This window comes from Chaetomium tenue (genome assembly GCF_020726465.1).
Source record: "Chaetomium tenue strain MPI-SDFR-AT-0079 chromosome Unknown F5144scaffold_1, whole genome shotgun sequence".
NCBI lineage: Eukaryota > Fungi > Ascomycota > Sordariomycetes > Sordariales > Chaetomiaceae > Chaetomium > Chaetomium tenue.
This window is the reverse complement of record NW_027117329.1, coordinates 2077477-2095950: the sequence shown is the minus strand read 5'-3', so window position 1 is coordinate 2095950 and position 18474 is coordinate 2077477. Positions and strand designations below refer to the sequence as shown.

Here is an 18474-nt window from a genome sequence, read left to right as displayed (position 1 = left end):
TTACCCCCGTTGATGTGTTGGAGGGTGTGAATCGAATGATGCGCCGTAGGTAAAGCGCTCGGATCGGATACGAGGTCCAGCGGCGTAACCCCGCGGCCCGGCTTCTGTGACCGTCGTGTAATAATCGCCGCCGCCCCTCGTCGCGAGTAGGCTCGTTAACCGGTCGGTCGGTCAGTGGGTCGTTGAATGACGTCTATGCGGTCTTGATGACCTGCGTCCGCTCCTTGTTGAGCTGCATCGCGTTTTGCTCAAACGCTTCCCTCTTGCACTTTGAAAGAAGGTCAGCCAGCACGTCCTCAGGGAGAATTCCGGACAAGCCGACGAGCCACCACTGGGACGGCGCTGGGTAGCAACTTACGTCTTCGAGGTTCTGGCACTTGTGGTCCTCCAACAGGCGGTGGTTCTTGCAGAAAGAACCCTCGCAGAAGGTGCAGTCGCCCACGATGCGCTGAGCAACGAACTTGCAGTCCTCGAACGAGCACTTGACCTTAGGCATGTTGGCGGGTTGTGGTGGGGGGACTGGAGCGGTGTCGGTGGCTGGTGGGCTGATGCGTCGGATCGAAGGAACCCTGGCTAGTAGCTGGCAGGCAGGCGCAAGATTACGTTTGCGGTCTCTAGGCGGTGTTGTGGTAGTCGTCGTCGTCGTCAAAGAGGGATGAGCGAGTCCGTGGATGGGAAAGGAGCAAAGCGAAACGGTGACAAGCCAAGGGAGCCGGCGAGACTATAAAGGGGAGGGCAACTGGGAGGTATGCCCCGGACAACAAGGCACTCACGTGGTGACCGAACCCCGGGAAGTGGTGGCCAACTGACGAGAATGGAAGCTAGCCGGACGAACGAAACTGGAAAGAGGTGGAAGCCCTTGGACAGCTGGCCCCGGTGAGGCGGCCAAGGGGCGAGTGTACAAAGGTACAAACAAGGCTCTGTGTAACCGGCTTGGCCAAGTCGGAGAGAGCCGCGGCATGGCCCAACCTCCACTGAGCCACCCAACAGAACTGTTCTGGCTTTGGCGCCCGCTTTGCCGTGGCGGACTGCATATTCGCAAACGCAAGGCTACCCTTGCCATGACGAGTTGGAGGTTTTCGGCCATCAAAGCCGCATGCTATGCTGCAATCTCGGCGAGGCCTGTTGTGCCAGAAACGGACCATCCGACGGAAGATAAAGGCCCAGGACGGGCCCCAGTTGCCGTGAGCCGCCGGGCTTTTGCATCCGGAAATTCGATCTTCACTATGTACATCTGTCTGTGCATGTTGGAGAAAACAGCGCGCGATAAGCCGGCCCGTGTGGGAGCAACCCGCAAAAGGCGGTTTGGGTCATTCCCAGTGGTCGGGCAGGGAGGTAGTTATCGGTATTGGGTACTTGATGCACAATTGATCCAGTGCGTCTGCAACGTGGGACAACAGATCTCCAAAGTTGCATATCGAGCCTGCCGCAAGGGTAAGTGCCAGGGCCCTTAGCGCGGGTTAAGTGGAGAGGGACGCAACTGAATTCGACAACGGGTTTAACTAACCTAATCCGGTCACCCCATCCTCGCTATCCGAGGGGCAGCCGAACCACGCTGGCGCAAACGCAGAATGGCGGTTAGTTGGAAGACAATTTGGAGGCAAACGGTTCGGAAATTAACTAACTTGGACCTGGTAGGCATGTTGAGTTAAGAGTTACCCAACGACGGAGCCCAAAAGAGAGAAGGTAACTAACCGGGAGGAAGGTGCGATGCCAAACGGTTGTTTCCATTGTTATCAACAGTATCCGGCAGGCACGATCAGGTGTCGCAATCCCCAGCTGCTTACGGTTAGTTAATCCCAGTTGAGACATGAGTCGCTAATTCGAGCCGGAGCGCCAATTCCATCTCCGCTCAAGTCTCCATCGCCTCGCCTGCTCGATCGCGTGCCGCCCGCAATCCCAAATAAGGAGCCCTCGATTAAGACACCAAGCTGATCCAGATCGGGCCTTGGCCTAGTGGTTTCTGGTTGATGCATGAGCACGCAACTATTGAAAAGCCATTGGCCACGCATCGCCTCCGGGGCGAGACACCAGACAATGGCAAACCAAGATTTTTCCATTTCTCCGCGAGAGCCCTTGCTTCCCGTCCCCTTCCCTACCTCAAGGTCCTGAATTGCCTCTCACCCAGTCCCAACCCAGCCAAGACTGCCGCCATGAGCATCGTCAGACTTGCATGAAAGCCCAAAACTACCCAAAACGCATGCGTGCGATGCCTAAGTCCTCCTTCAGGGTATACAACCTCCCGCCGTCCCTTCAAGCCCAAACCCAAAATCAGCCCACATCGTCATCGCACCATACTATGTAAGCCGTGCCGGCGTTGCCGCGCCCAGGAGGACGCTGCCCCCGGACCTGACCGCCTACCGCGGCCGCGTGATGGGCGGTCACACCGGTCTCTCTCCACCATGCCATTCTCTCAAGAGGAGCAAAGAGGCGGCGGATCAGCCGCTGCCCTTCGGCTCGGATATTGCGAACGCCCACTGCAGGGAGGGGGGATGATCCCTCCTAAAAACTCCTTCAGCCGGCTCGAGGCCGGGAACATGTGGCCGTCACCGAACCAAGCAGGAAACCGGGCGCTTCCATGGGCCCGACTTCATCCGAGCGACGACAACCAACTAACGACGAGCGTGAGCAAGTCCCAGCCGCCCATCCGGCAGCGACAGATGCAGGTCTCACCTCAGCGAGTCAGCACACAGAACCTGCAATAGGCGAAAACATATTGCTTCTACTTTCGTACTCGTCCGGTTTAAGAACCATCAATCAGCCGTAGTCCGATTCAGAATTCCCCGAATAGAATAGTGCGCGAGGGAAAACGATGCCTTGTTCGGACGACCTTTGTCCAGGGGTTTTCGAGGTCCAATGCTGTGGCTAATAACGTCATCGTCGAGGACAAAGCACCAAATTGACACAGATGGCGACAACTTGCCCCTCGCCATCAGATCACGACTCTCAGAGTCTAGACTAGTGCCACTTCCACTACGTATCGGCTCGGCTAACACTAAACCAAGGAGATCGAGTAAGGCAAAGGCATAGCTAGCCTCTAGCCGAAGCGAAATCACAACAGGGCTCGTCTTAACCGCATAACTGGTCATCAATGAGATTCGCTATTGTACTCCCAACATACAGTTTTGCCTCAATTTCATAAAGGTCACCAACATGTAGTTCACTCTTGTACCCCCAAACAAACATACAGCCTCAAGACAGCCAGCCCACCCGACACCGTTGCCACCCCAAGCTACCCACACCCTTCCTTAGGCCTGCATGTTCAGGACGGCGCGGATGCAGTCGCCCTGCTTCATGACCTCGAAAGCGTCGTTGATCTCGGGTAGCGTCTTGCGGTGCGTGATGAACTCGTCGACCTTGAGCCGGCCCTCGAGGTAGTCGGTGACCAGGTCCGGCAGCTGGCTGCGGCCCTTGACGCCGCCAAACGCACTGCCCCTCCAGACGCGGCCGGTGACAAGTTGGAATGCTAAGACGAGGTTGGTCGGTTAGCCACAATACTTTCAGAATCGAAACCAAGGAATTAAACTCACGCCTCGTCGCGATCTCCTGACCCGCGGCCGCCACGCCGATAATAATGCTCTCGCCCCAGCCCTTGTGGCACGCCTCGAGCGCAGCCCGCATCACACTGACATTACCAGTGCAGTCGAACGTGTAATCACACCCGCCATCCGTCATCTCGATCAGGCGGTCGACCACGCTCTTGCCCTCGGGGAGCTGGGTTGGGTTGACAAAATCCGTGGCACCAAACCGGCGCGCCCACTCCTCCTTAGCCGGGTTGACATCCACAACAATAATCTTCCCAGCCTTCTGAGCCACGGCGCCCTGCACCACGCTCAACCCGACACAGCCCGCGCCAAACACGGCGATGTTGCTGCCCTCCTCGACGCGGGCGGTGATGCGTGCCGCGCCGTACCCGGTGGTGATGCCGCAGCCGAGCAGGCAGGTGCGGTCCATGGGGGCGTCCTGCTGCACGGCCACGACCGAGATGTCGGCCACGACGGTGTACTGGCTGAAGGTGGAGGTGCCCATGAAGTGCAGGATGTCCTGGCCGCGCGCCCGGAACCGGCTCGTCCCGTCCGGCATGACGCCCTTGCCCTGCGTCGCGCGGATCTTGCCGCAGAGGTTGGTCTTGTTGGACTTGCAGAACTTGCATTCTCCGCACTCGGGGGTGCTTTTGGTGGGGGGAGGTTAGGTTAGCAGTTGGTCATGGGTGGGACATTAGATAGGTAAGGTAAGGAGGGAGGTGCAGGTGTTGTGTTGTGTTGTGTTGGGAAAAGAGAGTAGTGACATACTAGAGAGCCACGACGTGGTCGCCGGGCTTGACGTTGGTGACGCCCTCACCGACCGACTCGACGGTGCCCGCGCCCTCGTGTCCGAGGATCACAGGGAAGGCACCCTCGGGATCCTTGCCAGAGAGGGTGTAGGCATCTGTAGCATTGGGATGGCATTAGTACCTGGCAGTACACACGACGGTATACACACACCCCGGTGCCTAGGTGGACAAGATGGCCATCAAGGTGTCCGGGGATTTTAGGTTTCAACAATGGAGGGGCGGGTCGTTTACCTGTGTGGCACACGCCCGTGTATTCGATCTTGATGCGCACCTCGTGGGCCCGCGGCGGTAATACCTCGACATCCTCGTAGCTGAGCTCCTTTCCAGGGCCCCAGGCGATAGCCGCCTTGCAGGTGATGGTCTACGAGTTGGAGATGTTAGCGAAGCTCACGTAGCAGGGTGGCAATTCCCTGGTGATAGCTTAAGTCGCTGCGGGGTAGTTGTTTGTTATTGACATTCGTCATAACTCACCTTTCCTACTGTTGAAGCCATTGTGATGGTTCGTGATCTTGGGTTGAATGAATTGATCGAGAGCAGAACCAGTAAGCTCAACTCGGTCAGTTTAGGAATACAACGAAGCTCCTTCCCTTTTGTCCCCTCAACAAAACAAAAAGTCGACCTCCCTCTTCGTCATTCGGGGACAATTTGACCCCGCCTTCCCAAGGTGGGGTTCCCTGAGGGGTCAAGATTGCCGAGTGCGCCCGCCACTGCCACTGCTTGTTCACCTTTTATCCTTCGGCATTCTGGCGGCTTCGGTGATTTTACGGCATCCCGCCCGCCAAGTGTTTGTTTCCTACCTTTGGCCTCGTTGCGGCTCGGCAGTTCATCACGCCCTTCAAGTCCTTGCACTGAGTGGGGGTTCTTGGTAAGACCACTCCCCTTGCTCGGGTTGAGGGAGACAATCCCGTCACTGAGAAACAATATTGCGTGTCTCGGTGTTGTGGCCTGCCTGAAGCTTAATCCACTTTTCCGAAGGGGAAGCTATCGGAAGCTAGTTCAATGTGCCGAATTAGAGCAGGAAGCTCTAGTAGGTAAACTCTCACTTGAATTCGCTAAGTATATGAGTGTTTCTGTTTACTTCATCCTGATCTACTTAGTGCTTTTGGACCTATGTGTATGTCCAATGCTATCTATGAAGCAGTATTGTGTAGGAGATGCGGTTGTCTTCACATCATCACGCAGAGGGCGACTGATATATAGCCATTAAGAAATTGCACATGATAGTAGGACTTTAGGGGTTGACTTGCTATGATGAGCTGAATCGGATGTGCCTCTAATGTTGAACTGTGCTAGTCTTAGATCTTTCTAACAAGATTAGACATTTAAATACTTGTAGAGGCTCACGATGGTGCAAAAGTGGGGGTATATGAGCGGCTTGTGATTTACTAATCCAACTCAAGAGAATGTTCTCACAACCTCACAACTTCAACACACCCCAAGATATAAGAACCAACCACACCAACTACACCAACCACCAAGATGGCCCCCCTCCCTCCTCCCTCTCCCCTTCCTGAATTCGTCTACAAAATCATCCCATCCGCCCCACCAGACCCGATCCCCTCACCATACCCCCTATCAGACCTCGACCAGCAAGACGGTTTCGTGCACCTAAGCACCTCATGGCAGGCATGTCACTCACTCCCCCTTTACACCAAAACTCGTTCTTTACCAATAACCTAATGCTAACACTCACCCCCCCAAAAGATACCCATCACATCCGACCTCTTCTTCAAAGACACCACCTCCTTCTACATCCTCAAGCTGCGCCTAGCCAACTTTGACGCGTCCAGCGTCAAGTGGGACGAGGTCGACGGGACGAACGGGTGTCCGCATCTGTACGGCAACTTTGGAGCCCAAGACGTCGTAGCTGTCCGGGAGTTCCGGCGTGGGGAAGGGCAGACGTGGAAGGAAGTCTTTGCGGGGGAGACGGGGTGGTTGGAGTAGATATTTCTTAGCGGAAGCAGAAGTACCTAAGCATATGAAACTAGGTGCTGATAGTTATGAGTCCCTGGTCACCAAATTCTCCGCCGTAGAGCATCCGTGTACGAGCCTAGGCAATCCCAATGGGTATTACACAAACCGTACATTCAGTTCCTAATCTAAAATAGTTAACCCAAACACCCAAACGTCATTTTCCACCCAGTGATTAAACCCATCCCATAGCGGCTTCCCCATCAGACAGGACAAACCCGTCTACCAAATCTACCAAGCCATCTCACCGGCCTCCTCCAACCACAACCCCGCCAAATCCTTCGCCAACCCCAACCTCAACCTCTTCATGACATCCCGCCCCCTCGTCTTAGTCGTGACCTCCGCCCGCCAATCCCACCCCCTCTTAACAGCCACCTTCCCCAGCGCGCCACCACCAGTAAGCGACCGCTGCAGCTGGCTCGCCACCAGCGAGCTACCCGCCAGCATCACATTCCCTCCCTGCCCACCACCAGTAGCACCAGCAGCACCACCGCCACCGGCAGCACCACTCTTCTTGAGCAAATCCGCCGGCGTGGAGCCCTTCAGCCCGCCCGGCGTGGACGCCAGCACGAGCTGCAGGAACTCGTCCGAGGCGTGATAGACCCTGTCGTCGACGGCCTGCAGGTCCTCGATGGCCTTGAGGATGACGTCGATCTGGTCGAGGGAGACGGCCGGGCCGGCGGGGTCGGCCGGGTGGCCGTAGCCATAGCCGTGGCTGTGGTGGTGGACGCTGGTGTCGTCCGGGTTGGAGACAAAGACGAGGGCCTCGCCGAGCAGGGCGAGTAAAAAGTCCTCGCTGACGATGCCGTCGCGCGTCTGGTCGAACAGGCCGCCGCGGATGTTGTCGTCCGAGCTGGCGATGACGCTGACGAGGGCTGTGGCCGCCTGCTGCCGCCGCGCGTGCGGGGAGGCGTGCGGGAGGGCGTGCTCGTTGTCGCGGATGTCGTAGAACTGGCGCAACGAGGCGTAGCCGCTGAGCATTTTGCCGAGGAGCTCGGCGGCCTCCATGTCCTGGTTGGCGCACTGCTCGAGCGTGTTCTGGCGGTCGGTGAGCAGTTTGTGGAGGTAGTCGTCGAGGTCGTTGGCGGGCGGGAATGCCGTGGACTGGATTAGGGAGTAGGAGATGAGCAGGTTCATGACCTCGCGGACCTTGCCCGGGCGGTGGGCGAGGGCGTAGTACCACATGGCCTCGCCATAGCGATGAGACTCCCGGGCGAGGATGTCTCCGTAGGCCTGGAAAGGGTTAGTAACTAGGTAGGTAGTTTTCAAAGTCGGTATGCTGTAGCACTCACCTCTGTTGTATCCTCCGCAAACTCGATCATGCCGAGCTCGTTCAACAGCAGCCACAACCGGTCCACCGTAGCATTCGAGTCCACATGCAACTCTTGAACCAGGTGCTCTACCACGTCTCTCACCATCTCCTCTGACCGTTCCGGCGAGTCCATCCGGCCAAGGACGCTGATCGACAGCTCCCAGCCTTCCCTCGAGACACCCAGCCTGTCCTTCACCGTGGATAGGCCGTCATAGTCGGCTAGTGCTTGGGCGTACTGCACCAGCGTGCTGTCCTTGATGCCGTCGATCTCATCCGGCGCGTCAGGATCCATGCCGAGGACCTCCAAATCGTCCATGTCCAGATCCTCGAGCCCAAACACCCCAGAAGGCTGGTGGGGAGGCAGCCATTTTCCGAGCGAGGCAATCTCAGCCACCGCAGCGGCAACGGGAAGCGACCAGCCGCGGAGCAGGCCAATGACGCCCTTGATATTATCCTCGAAAAGACAGGCCATGCCAATTTCGACGGCATTTTGGGAGTTGAAGTGGAAGTCGGATTCCACCGCCAAATGGAACGTGTGCGCAAGCCTGTCGAGATAGCTGTCCGTGTCCGCCGCGGGTGTCGAGGCGAGAACCAGAGCCTGCGATCGCGACAGCGACTGTGACATAGAGAAGGGCTTGTCCGTGTGGGACTTCCGCTCGTCCCACCAGCCGAACAGACCGACCGTAGCCTCGAGCCAGTCCTGCGCCGCTTCCAGAATGGCGCCCTGCTGGCCGAGAACGATGTCGAACACGATATTCAGGTTCTCGTAAATCTCCCACGGCACCTGACTCTCGGCGCGCCTGGCCAGACCGGCCATGGACTGCCTACCTCTTGCCGATGTATTGGAGGCCGAGAAGGTCGATTCGCCGAATGCGCTGTCCTTGCCCTCGGCAAACCGCCTGAGATGCTCGAGTGAGCCCTGCGCGCGCACGCGGAACAGGGTCCAGTCGCTGTTCCAGATCTCCCAGTTGCCGTCGTAGCCCGGGCAGCTCTCTAGCACACCGATCGTCTCGTCGACCGCGCGCTGCACGTTCTCGAGCGCACGATCGACATAGGCGTATTCACCGCGCTGGCCGCGGCGAACGTGGCCCCAACCAGCCTGGTAGAGCAGCCGCGCCGCGTCGCTCACCTTGCCGCGAAGGAGCGCGATGAAGACGGCCTGCCAAAACAGCGAGTGGCACGCCGGGCTGGGCCGGTACCGGAGGATCTCCTCGACCTGGTTGCCGTACATGTCGTGGTATTCGTTCAACCAGCGGAACAGCGTCTCGGGGAGGGGTTCCGCACGCGCCATGCCGCTCTCCTCGTACCGCGTGTGGTGGATCTGTAGGGCCAGGTTGGCGAGGTAGTTGGCCTTCTCGAACGGGGAGGCGTGCGGACCAGGCCCAATCTCGGCGGCATGGTCTTCGGTCCGACGCGGGAGCTTATCCACATGACCCTTCCAGAGCGCGGCCACCTTGGCTGAGACGGTTGCCAGGGTATCGTCCATCTTCTCCTCGTCCTCCGCCTCGCCCACCCCCTCGTCGTAGAGCATTGCAAGTAGATTCTCCGTCCCTAGAATAACCTGCGGGGTTTCGGTAACCTGCGCGGTCCCCATCTGTTGATAAACATCCTTGGCGAGCGCAGCATAGTGGTACTCAGTCCTCCGCACCGGGCCCCCGGCGGGGAACGACGACGCGCGGAAGATATCCTCGGCCTCACGGCGCACCCTCTCAGTCGCGGCGGGCGTGGCCATCATCAACAGATCCGACTCATCCCCAATCGTGGGCAAACCCGCCCCGATCCCCGCAGTCGAGGGTAAATCCAGCCACATATCGCTGTCGCCCTCCTCGTCATCGTCGTCATCAAACGGCACCCCAAACGTCTTGCTAGCAGGCGCAGGCGCAGGCCCCCTCCCACCCAGCCTAGGGCTCTCCTCCTCCTCATCAACCGCCACCGCCCTGCTCAGCCTCGACGGCTGGCGCGCATGGCCCGGACCCCTAATAATCGACCTCCCCAGCGGCGCATTCCGCTTCTGCGCCCCCGTCCCCGCAAACAGATTCTTCTTCCCATCCCCCAGCCCGGTAAACCCACCGGCGGACTCAAACCCTCCCCCAATCCCCGTAAACAACCCCCCACGACTACTCCCACCACCACCACCACCAGCAGAATCAGAAAACCCCCCACCACCAGTAAACAACCCCCTTGGCGGCGGTGCCCCTTCCGCAGCTCCCACCCCGGCCCCAACCCCCGCCGTAAACAGCCCCCTCGCAGGCTGCTGCTCCCTCCCACCCCCACCACCACCACCACCAGCACCTCTCGCAGTCGACATACCCCTCAGCAGGGAACTCCCCAAATAGCTCGCCGACGGCGCGCCGGCCGGCGTGAAGCTAGCGGTAGACGAGTTATGGGGGTCCTCGTCGTCGTCGTCCTCGTTTCCTCCTCCTGCTCCTCCTCCCCGAGCAGAGGGCGGGGGCGGGCCGGACGGGGTGGTGGAGCGGTGGCTTGCGTTGGTGTAGAGGGGGTCAGCGGTTGTGGGGTTGGGTCTGGAGGAGGGTTGTTTGCCGCGGTGGTTCGCGCGGTCGGGGGTGGAGGGGAGGGCTGGGGGGTCGGGGTCGAAGATGCTGTTTCTGGAGGTGGAGGGGAGGTGGAAGTTGAAGGGGGTGGACATTTTGGTTTTGTTTTTTGGTTGTTTGTTTTGTTGTGTCTTGGGGGTTGGGTGTTGTTGGCGCTGTTGGGTTTCGTTCGTTCGTTCGCGTGGAATCGGTCGGTCGGGTTTGGTTCTGGTGTTGTTTTGTCGAAGGGTAGGCTGCGTGCGCGCAGGGTCGATCGACAATCGGTCAAGGTAGCTATCAGTTTGTTCGAAATGACCGGATTACATATCGGCCGTGACCTAGAGGGCGACCGTTCGTGATGATGGTCGGTGGATGGCAATTGCCAGCGTGCAATGTTGTTTCGAAGTCTGGTTGTGGCTTTCGCTTGGCAATGGACAAAGCTCCAAAACTGGGAGAGCTTTGGCAGGTTGCACAGACGCGACTTTTTTGGCGGTTGTCTGCGCGCCTCGGCAAGTTCCGTTCACGCTTGGATGGATGGACAAGGCACAATCAATGTTTCGAGCATGACAAACTAGTTATCTGGTATGTTCGTTCTATTCCACAACTGATTTCACTTCCAAAACAATATAATCGCTTCAACGCTATGACTTGGCCAAACTCATACGCCACCACCCTCAACTTTTCACCCCATAAGATCATAGTACATACACATCACAAAATACACAGCAGGAAAGAAACAAAAAGGGCAGAATAAGATGTATCTGGTTAGAGCAGGCCAGGTGATGAATTAGCTACCCATCAGAGGAACCGTAGGGTATCTCCAAAGGGCCGTCCGCACCACCCGATGCCGCTCGTGCTTCTGAGATACATGACACATTATGTATGGGGTACTGGGGGGGAATGGTGATGGAACAAAAGAAAGCAACGTCGGCCACCGTATGGTCGAAGGGGTATTTCAGGCAAAGCATGCGCCAACGCGAAAGGAAATAGAGGCGGCCTTCGTCGGTGCTAAGCACACCTCGGCCAACCTGGCTTAACCGTTCAGCCCAGAGCCCGTCTACGCGCTCTGCGGCAGCAACGACGTGTCCTTCTCCGACCCCAGCCCGAAGTCTCTTGTCCTGGCGCTCTCGGGGTGCTGGAGCCCAAACTTCTCGAGCCCGGCGACCGCGCTGTCAAGCTCGCTGTAAATTCCAAGGCCGTTGCTATCACCGCCTGCGCCCGTCTTGTCAGTGTTCTCGTCCGCACCCTCCTCGAGGTTCATCAGCGCCGGCGGACGGTGCCGCATCTGCCGGGCCTTTGCCAGCGAGATGGTGTTCTGCTGATACGTAGTCGTGATAGGCTGCGTGTCGTCGCGGTCGATCGTGGCCTTCATTAGAGCAGCCATCCACAACCGGCCTTGTTTGATGTTTGGTACCGCGAAGTAGTGGACGGTGGGCTTTGTAAAATTAACTGCGCGAGAAAGACCGGCGCGAGGGGGGACGAGCTTGAAGATGAAAATGGAGTCAGACTCTTGGATGGGGTCACGTTCGGCGTCGGCTGCTGCGAGGGTCGTAATGTGGCTCCCGGCCGGCATGGCGGGCGTGCTCGAGGCGCCCGTGAGCGTAGCAAGGAGGCCGGTGAGTCGCTCGTTGTCGGCGGGAAGCACTCGGTGGAATGAGATGTCGATCAGTCCCCTTTCCTGGTCGTCGTCCTCCGAATAGTAGTAGGCCAGGCGTCTGCCCTTGAGCACAAAAAGGCGGGGCTTCCAAGTTGTCATGAGATTGGCGCTTCTCTTCTTCATCCAGCCGGTGTAGTCGGCGTCCTTCATGGCTTCCCGGGGGCTGATCTTCTGGAGGCCACGCGTGTATGCGCTGGTCTCCTGCTTCTTTTTGCGCGTGTTCCGGCTGGGCGCCGTTGTTGCTGTGCTCGGGCTCTTAGTGTCGGGCGACTCTAGATCAAAACTCTGACCCCCAGAAGGCGTACTAGACCCGGTGCGGGCTGGCGAGTACATGGGCGACTCCTTAAGAGGCGACTCAACTGGCGACAGCTTCGCTCGCTCGCTACCCGTAATAGCATCCGAGGCTGCCCGTAACCCCCCGAGCCCACTCCGCAGCATCATGCTCACGTTGAAGTCGGGATGGTTGACTTGGCTCAGCCGTTTGATGGCAGACTTGGGCGAAGATCGAGATTGGTCTGAGGAATTGCTGTCCAGTCTGGTGACGGTAGGGTTCATAGACTCCTTGGAACCGGTCATGTGGCGTAGCGAGTCGGTGGTAGCCATGGACGGCGTGCGCTTCGACACGCCGTAGTATTTCTGGGCTGCCGAGGAGAGCGACGATTCGCGCATCGAGTCCACGCTCCCGAGTCGAGAATGCCTCGAGAGCGCCGTGGCGCTGCGCACCCGCTGTTCCTCGGCATAACTCGCCTTTGGCGAGGTTTGGGTGCTCTCGCGCTTCTTCAAAACGTTGCGTCGCCGAGCATCGGCGTCGGTGCCCGAAAAGTAGCCACGGTCCATCTCGACGGCCGAATCCTGAAGTTCGGCAGCCCGTCCACCAATTGCGTCTTGGTGTCCTGCGGATGACAGGGGACGGGGCGAATAATTCGAAGCCGAAGCGCCTCCCAGGGTCCAATTCCGGTCGAACGAGGGCTGCTTCTTATGCGGGGCGTCTTGTCGCAAGAACGTACTGCTGACGGATGCCTTGGCTGGCACGGAAGAGTGAACGTTGGCGCCGGGAATGCGGAAATCGGTGGATGAGTGGCGCCGGGAGTGGTGCAAATCTCGGACGGATGCAGCAGAGGGCCGTTTGTCGTGGAACGCGCGGGTCGGGCTCTCTATGAGAGGGGAGACGGGTGACACAGGTTCGTAAGGTTCGGGTTTGGTTGTTTGTGACGAGCGTTTGGTCGTTACCGAAAGCGACGGGTCGTTGAGTGGTGCGAACCGGGGGCCCGAGCTTGTGATGGTATTCGTTCGGCTCCGGACCCTACCCGCATCGGAACCTGCATCGCTTCCGTAATTCTGAGTGTTCCTGCCTGTGCTCAGAACCTGCCCGGTTACCTGGTCCTGCAACTGTTTGATTTTCTGCCACGTCTTCAACCGTCTTCCAACAGATCCCAAGTCGAGCGCCTTAATGAATACCGACGTTTGGTCCATCCCTAGAATCACTTCGCCCGTGATTTCTTGGTCCCTAAACACTTCACAGTGGTGTTTCTCTACGCCGGCTGTAAACAGATACTCGGCAACTTGGTCGGCATTCCACGACTCAACCTCTTGGCGCGTATGAATCGACTCCTCCTCTTCGTCTGTCTCTTCGCCCTGGATGTACGATATTCTGTGACCCATATGCGAGCTGTACTCACTGCCCGAGTCGTTACCATTCCGGCCGGATGCGCCAACTTGCGGCGAGTTCAAATCCGTAATGTGCTCGTCGATTACGTTCAGGGTGTCGTGTAGGACATGGCTGTCTGAGCTTGTAGCGGGGCGCGTTGTGTTGCCGAGGCCGGAACCTATATTGGCTGGCACGCTACTGGCCGAAGGAGGAGGAATGCTGCTGATGGTACTTGTTGACTGGAAGGAACTAATGGGGGTGGCGATGACGGGGTTTGACTCGGGGACGGGAGTAGTACTATGGTCGTCTTCTATGGGGGGGCTAGCAGCCGGAGTTGTCTGCTCGGTCGACGTCTCTGCTAAGGGCGTGAGGGGCGGCTTCGGGGGTGAGAAGGCCGAAATGTTGACGATGTTTTTTGGCGCTGGTCGCGTATACACTTTTCCATGTCAGCCGGGAAGGTAAACCTAACGCACCCAAGGCAGGGAACCTACCCTCCGGGAACAGACCACTGTTTCCGTTGGCCATGTGCTTGCCCAAGTACCATCCATCCCCAAACTCGTCGTCGCGCTCGAGAAGCTCTACGCGGTCGCCTTTCGTCAGGCTCAACTCGTCGGAACTGCGGGCTTGGAAGTCGTCTGTAGAGCGGGGAGGGGTCAGCCATTGTTCACAATCACGACGAACCGCAAAGCATTGCGGCGCTGCAGCTTTGCGAGATCGCTGGACCAAGCAATACGCAGTCGGAGCATTGGCGCCCGAATACGCGGGGCACAAGGTTAACTTACGGATAACGAGCAGGGTGTCGCCCACGTCGGGCTTGTTTGAATTGGATGCCGCCATGGTCGTCCCTCGATGGCAGCGGGCTGGCTGCGCGGGTGCGTCTGGAGGGAAATAGTGATAACAGACTCGAGGGCAGCACGATCGGGGTTGCGGTTCACAGGGAACGCCGAGGCCGGGGGAGGTGTCGCCAAAATAGAGGGAGGCGTCTTCGGATGTCGGACAGACGGGGGCGTTGAGGGGTGGCTGTCGCAAAAGCCAGGCCCAGAATCAAGCAGGTGGTAGGTCAAGGGGAGGGAGGGGGCCGCGAACGGGGCCTTGATTCGACCAGGGGCGGACCAATCTAAGCGGGACCGGCAGGCGGCGGAGAAACGTCGTGAAATGCAGAAGGCGCACGGGGTGGTGTCACTCCCATGATCTATGTGCCGCTACAAACACGTTGTTGGATCTATTTCCAGAGACGGCGCTTGGCGGTTTATTCGTACTCGAGGGCGCTGTGGGTTCCCAGGTGGGATGGGGCGCTTGGGGGGGTTTCTTCGGTCGTTCGCGGCAAGACGGGACCACGTATGTTGGGGGTTGAATGGGGCTGAAGCATTCAGCGGCGGCGGCGGCGGCACCCGGGCTTCCGTCGCTGATTGGGGGGAGCACCCAGGGAAGCACTCAGGCAATTAACGGGAGAGGGGTGCGTGGGTTGCCGTTATTGGGCCCTGCAGAGCCGGTTTCTCCAAGCGGCGTCGTCACACCTTACACGGCGAAGTCGAAACAAACCAGAACCCGAGATAAAGGGAAGTGGTTTACAAGAGGTGTCGTTGAGAAAACTTCTCGTCTGGGATAAACGCTGCCGTGGTAAGGATGATCTCGGTTAGACACGTCAATTCAGCGCCTGTGCTTTTGGCGTCTTTTAGCTGAAAAACGGGGACTGAAGGTTCGCAATTATGGCTCCACTTGATCGAGCAGCCAGCATCTCACTGGCCAGACCCTCAACCTCGAAGCCAGGGCTGGAACGAGGGTTCGGTAAGCACGTACCTGGTACCTGACTTGAAGGCAAGGCATTACGTCTTCTTACACTACTTCGGTTGCTCCTAAGAAGAGATGCGTGCACAAGCCTCCCTTCCGCTCATGATGGATGTTGCTCGGGGTTTGACTACATATAAAAGGCCGGCGTTTACTCAACGACCACAGCATGGTCCAAGAAAAGAAACGATACTACACTAAGACGGCGCAGTTGCGCAACTGTTGCCTGCATAGTTGAAGCGGATTGGGGGCGTTGCGGCGCCACTCTGCCATTCCCATACGGCTGGAACCTTTTCCGTCAACCGGGATGAGAAAAAGCGCGGACAGTGCATTGACAGGGAAAAGCCACGCGAGAACCTTGCCTCTTCAAAAGGAAAAAGAAGGCAACCCAGTCTTCGCCATCGGGGATAACATGGCACCCTCTGGCCAAAAGAAAACCGAACTCGCAAAGGAAGCAAGAAGAAAAGAAAGAGAAAGAACTGAAGAAAATTACGAAAAGACAGAAAGATAAAGAAAACAGAGCAAAATAAATCCAACAAAAGAAACCGAGTAAATAAAAATAAAGGTAGATTTTGGGCTTCCGAATGGCTTTCTCTTCGTTTCTCGAGTCGAAGGTTCCCACACTTGGAGTCTGCCCGCCCATGCGTGGAATTTGATGAAGCCCGACTCAAGTACTCCGTATTTCTCAGGTGAACCCCTGGGTGCCACACCCCAATTGTGTGCTGTGGTATGTGTGAATTTACACAAGCTGCCTCACATTGCTGTAGCTATCCTTTTCTTTGCCCCTAAAAATTCTCACAGCGAAATCAATCGGGTAGCTAGGTACGTCTATGCAATTGTTGAACGAATGGCTTCCTCCAATTTACACATGCCAATCCCCACAATTAACGGGCAGTCCGCAGCGGCCGGCAAATGAACCCCTGCGGTTTCCCCAGCTTCGGCGTCGGCCCGCTTCTGGCCTTCAGCCCACTCTAAACCTCGGCAACTCCTTTTCAGGTCATCCATCTCATCAGTGAAAGATGGCATCTCTCCGGTGTTCAACATCGGCGAACATTCCGTCAGATTTTACAGTATCACCGTTTCAAGAACCGCCACCGTAGCCGCCAAAATAACCCCCGAATAACGCACTGCGCCGCACTCGTCTAACCTCACCCTCGCACTCATCCTCACCCTCACCGACGGCACCGCACCCCCCCACGCCCTATCCCATTGGACAACCACCAGCAAACATGGCCCAGCAACAGCAACCCCTGGCGGCCTACGCCCACTACCAGCACTACATCGTGACGGCGCCGTCCCCGCTCGTAGCGCACGTGGAGATCAACCGGCCGGCCAAGCTCAACGCCTTCCACGAGGCCATGTGGCTGGAGCTACGCGCTGTGTTCCGGCAGCTGTCGGCGGACAGCGACGTGCGCGCCGTGGTGCTGTCGGGCGCGGGCGACCGCGCCTTCACCGCGGGGCTGGACGTCACGGCGGCGAGCGAGGGTGGTGTGCTCTCGGGCGCGGAGGGCCTGGATGGGGCGAGGACCGCGGCTAGGCTGAGGCGCTATATCGCCGAGTTTCAGGAGTGTTTGTCGGCTGTGGAGAGGTGTGAGAAGCGTAGGTTCTTTTTTTTTAATTTTATTTTTTGGCATTTTTGGTATTTTTTACCGAGTAGGTGTAAGTAGGCGGCTGACGGCATGACTCCCATTAGCTGTGATCTGCGTCATGCACGGTATTGCCATCGGTCTGGCCATCGATATCTCATGCTGCGCCGATATCCGGGTATGTGCCAAGGATGCGCGGTTTGCCGTCAAGGAGGTCGACATCGGGCTGGCGGCCGACATTGGCACCCTCGCGCGCTTGCCCAAAGCGGTCGGCAGCCAGTCGTGGGTCAAAGACGTCTGTCTGACGGCGCGCGGCTTCGACGCGGCCGAGGCGCTCGCCGTCGGCTTTGTTAGCCAGGTGCACGAGTCCAAGGCCGCCGCGCTGGCCGCGGCCGTCAAGACGGCCGGGTTCCTCGCCTCCAAGAGCCCTGTGGCTGTGCAGGGGACCAAGGAGTTGCTAAACCACAGCCGGGACCACACGGTCGAGGATAGTACGTTTTGACTTGCCACCGCATGGTGTTTGTTCTCGGGACTGACAAATTGCAGATCTACGGTACACGGGCGTCTGGAATGCCGCTGCCCTCCAGACTAACGATGTGGCGGCCGCGCTCATGTCGGGGTTGAACAAGAAAAAGCCGACATTCGAGAAGCTATGAGCAGCAGAAGTAGTTTAGGCATGCGTAATTAATTATATGCGAGGTCGACACTTTCCCCTGCGTTGTAAGGTGCCCGAGGTATTGATACACAAATCATAAACTTCGTTATTCGTGACAGCCAGAACCTGCCTCTGCCAAATCCTTGCTGAAAACTTGTTGAGCTGGATACCACACCGCTCTATGTTCGGGATTCCACTCAGGGAAACGGCATCTTCGGGTCGTCTTCGATCTTCTCCTATTCGCTGTCCTCCAGCGGCTCGTCTGGCCGATACGTCTCCCGGAGACGCTGCCCACCGCAATCAGCCTCGATCGGCAGCAGTCGCAGAAACATGAGACTCACCTCCTCGAGCTTAGATTTCAACACCTGCAACATTGCCTCTTTGACAAAGAGATGCGTGTCATCCAGATCTTCAATGATGAACTCGTGGTGATGAGTGCTGTCGATGTGCACGAGGATCGACTTGATGGCCGGCTCGCACTCTACGAGCACGCCTTTGGGGCATCAGCCATCGAATGAATGCATCGTTTTCATTATACACGCTTACCCCGGACGGCCTTGACCATATTTGCAGTCTACACTCGATGATCTGGGATTTTATTGATGGTTGAATTGAGTTGAGGGAGACTGGTTGTTTCCTCCAGGTTGGATAATGAATTCATTGGTCATGCAAGATGCATCTCCGAAAGCCTGCCAAAACAGTGCCAAGGACATCCTTTTCTTCTTTGAGACCAGGGCCCCAATCCAACCGACCCACTTTAACTTCAGCTTCCTTGCCTCTTTCCTTGTGTGTTGTTGATGTGTTTCAACATCCCAAGCAACTGCCACTCTTTCGTGGCTCTGCTACGCCGCCAACTGCTCCGCCCCCAGAAAACACTGGGAAGCACACCGTTTCTTTGGGTGATCTATGAATATATCACGTATTTCACGGAAGGATTCCACCCGGCAACCCTTCAAAAGGAGAAATGATGCGCTACCTCTTCCCAGATGCGCA

The 18474-nt window shown here is 57.6% G+C and overlaps 10 protein-coding genes across 10 annotated transcripts; 3 read left to right on the top strand and 7 right to left on the bottom strand.

The window, feature by feature from the left end:
* Positions 1-16: 16 nt before the first annotated feature.
* On the bottom strand, positions 17-727 carry F5144DRAFT_27166 (uncharacterized protein). Its single transcript, XM_066783626.1, has 2 exons — positions 359-727; positions 17-268 (listed from the first exon to the last, which is right to left on the bottom strand). The coding sequence occupies exons 1-2, from the start codon at positions 494-496 to the stop codon at positions 194-196; spliced, it is 213 nt and encodes a 70-aa protein (XP_066648224.1). The 5' UTR covers positions 497-727; the 3' UTR covers positions 17-193.
* A 1-nt stretch (position 728) lies between these two features.
* F5144DRAFT_27263 (uncharacterized protein) lies at positions 729-1485 on the top strand. The gene has a single exon (XM_066783636.1). It carries the CDS (start codon positions 960-962, stop codon positions 1452-1454), a length of 495 nt encoding a protein of 164 aa, XP_066648223.1. The 5' UTR covers positions 729-959; the 3' UTR covers positions 1455-1485.
* A 256-nt stretch (positions 1486-1741) lies between these two features.
* On the bottom strand, positions 1742-2231 carry F5144DRAFT_27174 (uncharacterized protein). Its single transcript, XM_066783628.1, has one exon. The coding sequence runs from the start codon at positions 2058-2060 to the stop codon at positions 1794-1796; it is 267 nt and encodes an 88-aa protein (XP_066648222.1). The 5' UTR covers positions 2061-2231; the 3' UTR covers positions 1742-1793.
* Positions 2232-3248: 1017 nt separating this feature from the next.
* Positions 3249-4825, bottom strand: F5144DRAFT_479948 (glutathione-dependent formaldehyde dehydrogenase; the record flags this gene model as incomplete). Its single annotated transcript, XM_066785201.1, has 5 exons — positions 3249-3466; positions 3531-4171; positions 4293-4428; positions 4565-4694; positions 4805-4825. The coding sequence occupies 5 exons, from the start codon at positions 4823-4825 to the stop codon at positions 3249-3251; spliced, it is 1146 nt and encodes a 381-aa protein (XP_066648221.1).
* An 885-nt stretch (positions 4826-5710) lies between these two features.
* F5144DRAFT_625024 (uncharacterized protein) lies at positions 5711-6277 on the top strand (the record flags this gene model as incomplete). Its single annotated transcript, XM_066792213.1, has 2 exons — positions 5711-5959; positions 6038-6277. Exons 1-2 carry the CDS (start codon positions 5813-5815, stop codon positions 6275-6277), a joined length of 387 nt encoding a protein of 128 aa, XP_066648220.1. The 5' UTR covers positions 5711-5812.
* Positions 6278-6535: 258 nt separating this feature from the next.
* F5144DRAFT_636218 (uncharacterized protein) lies at positions 6536-10596 on the bottom strand (the record flags this gene model as incomplete). The annotated part of the gene is made up of 3 exons (XM_066792627.1): positions 9854-10596; positions 7597-9736; positions 6536-7537 (listed from the first exon to the last, which is right to left on the bottom strand). Exons 1-3 carry the CDS (start codon positions 10261-10263, stop codon positions 6536-6538), a joined length of 3552 nt encoding a protein of 1183 aa, XP_066648219.1. The 5' UTR covers positions 10264-10596.
* Positions 10597-11052: 456 nt separating this feature from the next.
* On the bottom strand, positions 11053-14547 carry F5144DRAFT_27120 (uncharacterized protein). Its single transcript, XM_066783618.1, has 3 exons — positions 14235-14547; positions 13944-14087; positions 11053-13888 (listed from the first exon to the last, which is right to left on the bottom strand). The coding sequence occupies exons 1-3, from the start codon at positions 14287-14289 to the stop codon at positions 11205-11207; spliced, it is 2883 nt and encodes a 960-aa protein (XP_066648218.1). The 5' UTR covers positions 14290-14547; the 3' UTR covers positions 11053-11204.
* A 942-nt stretch (positions 14548-15489) lies between these two features.
* F5144DRAFT_27066 (uncharacterized protein) lies at positions 15490-15975 on the bottom strand. The gene has a single exon (XM_066783611.1). It carries the CDS (start codon positions 15881-15883, stop codon positions 15539-15541), a length of 345 nt encoding a protein of 114 aa, XP_066648217.1. The 5' UTR covers positions 15884-15975; the 3' UTR covers positions 15490-15538.
* A 494-nt stretch (positions 15976-16469) lies between these two features.
* On the top strand, positions 16470-17482 carry F5144DRAFT_479799 (ClpP/crotonase-like domain-containing protein; the record flags this gene model as incomplete). The annotated part of the gene is made up of 3 exons (XM_066785190.1): positions 16470-16839; positions 16934-17317; positions 17373-17482. The coding sequence occupies 3 exons, from the start codon at positions 16470-16472 to the stop codon at positions 17480-17482; spliced, it is 864 nt and encodes a 287-aa protein (XP_066648216.1).
* Positions 17483-17503: 21 nt separating this feature from the next.
* On the bottom strand, positions 17504-18173 carry F5144DRAFT_554674 (TFIIH subunit TTDA/Tfb5). Its single transcript, XM_066787860.1, has 3 exons — positions 18028-18173; positions 17823-17974; positions 17504-17768 (listed from the first exon to the last, which is right to left on the bottom strand). The coding sequence occupies exons 1-3, from the start codon at positions 18044-18046 to the stop codon at positions 17718-17720; spliced, it is 222 nt and encodes a 73-aa protein (XP_066648215.1). The 5' UTR covers positions 18047-18173; the 3' UTR covers positions 17504-17717.
* Positions 18174-18474: the final 301 nt, after the last annotated feature.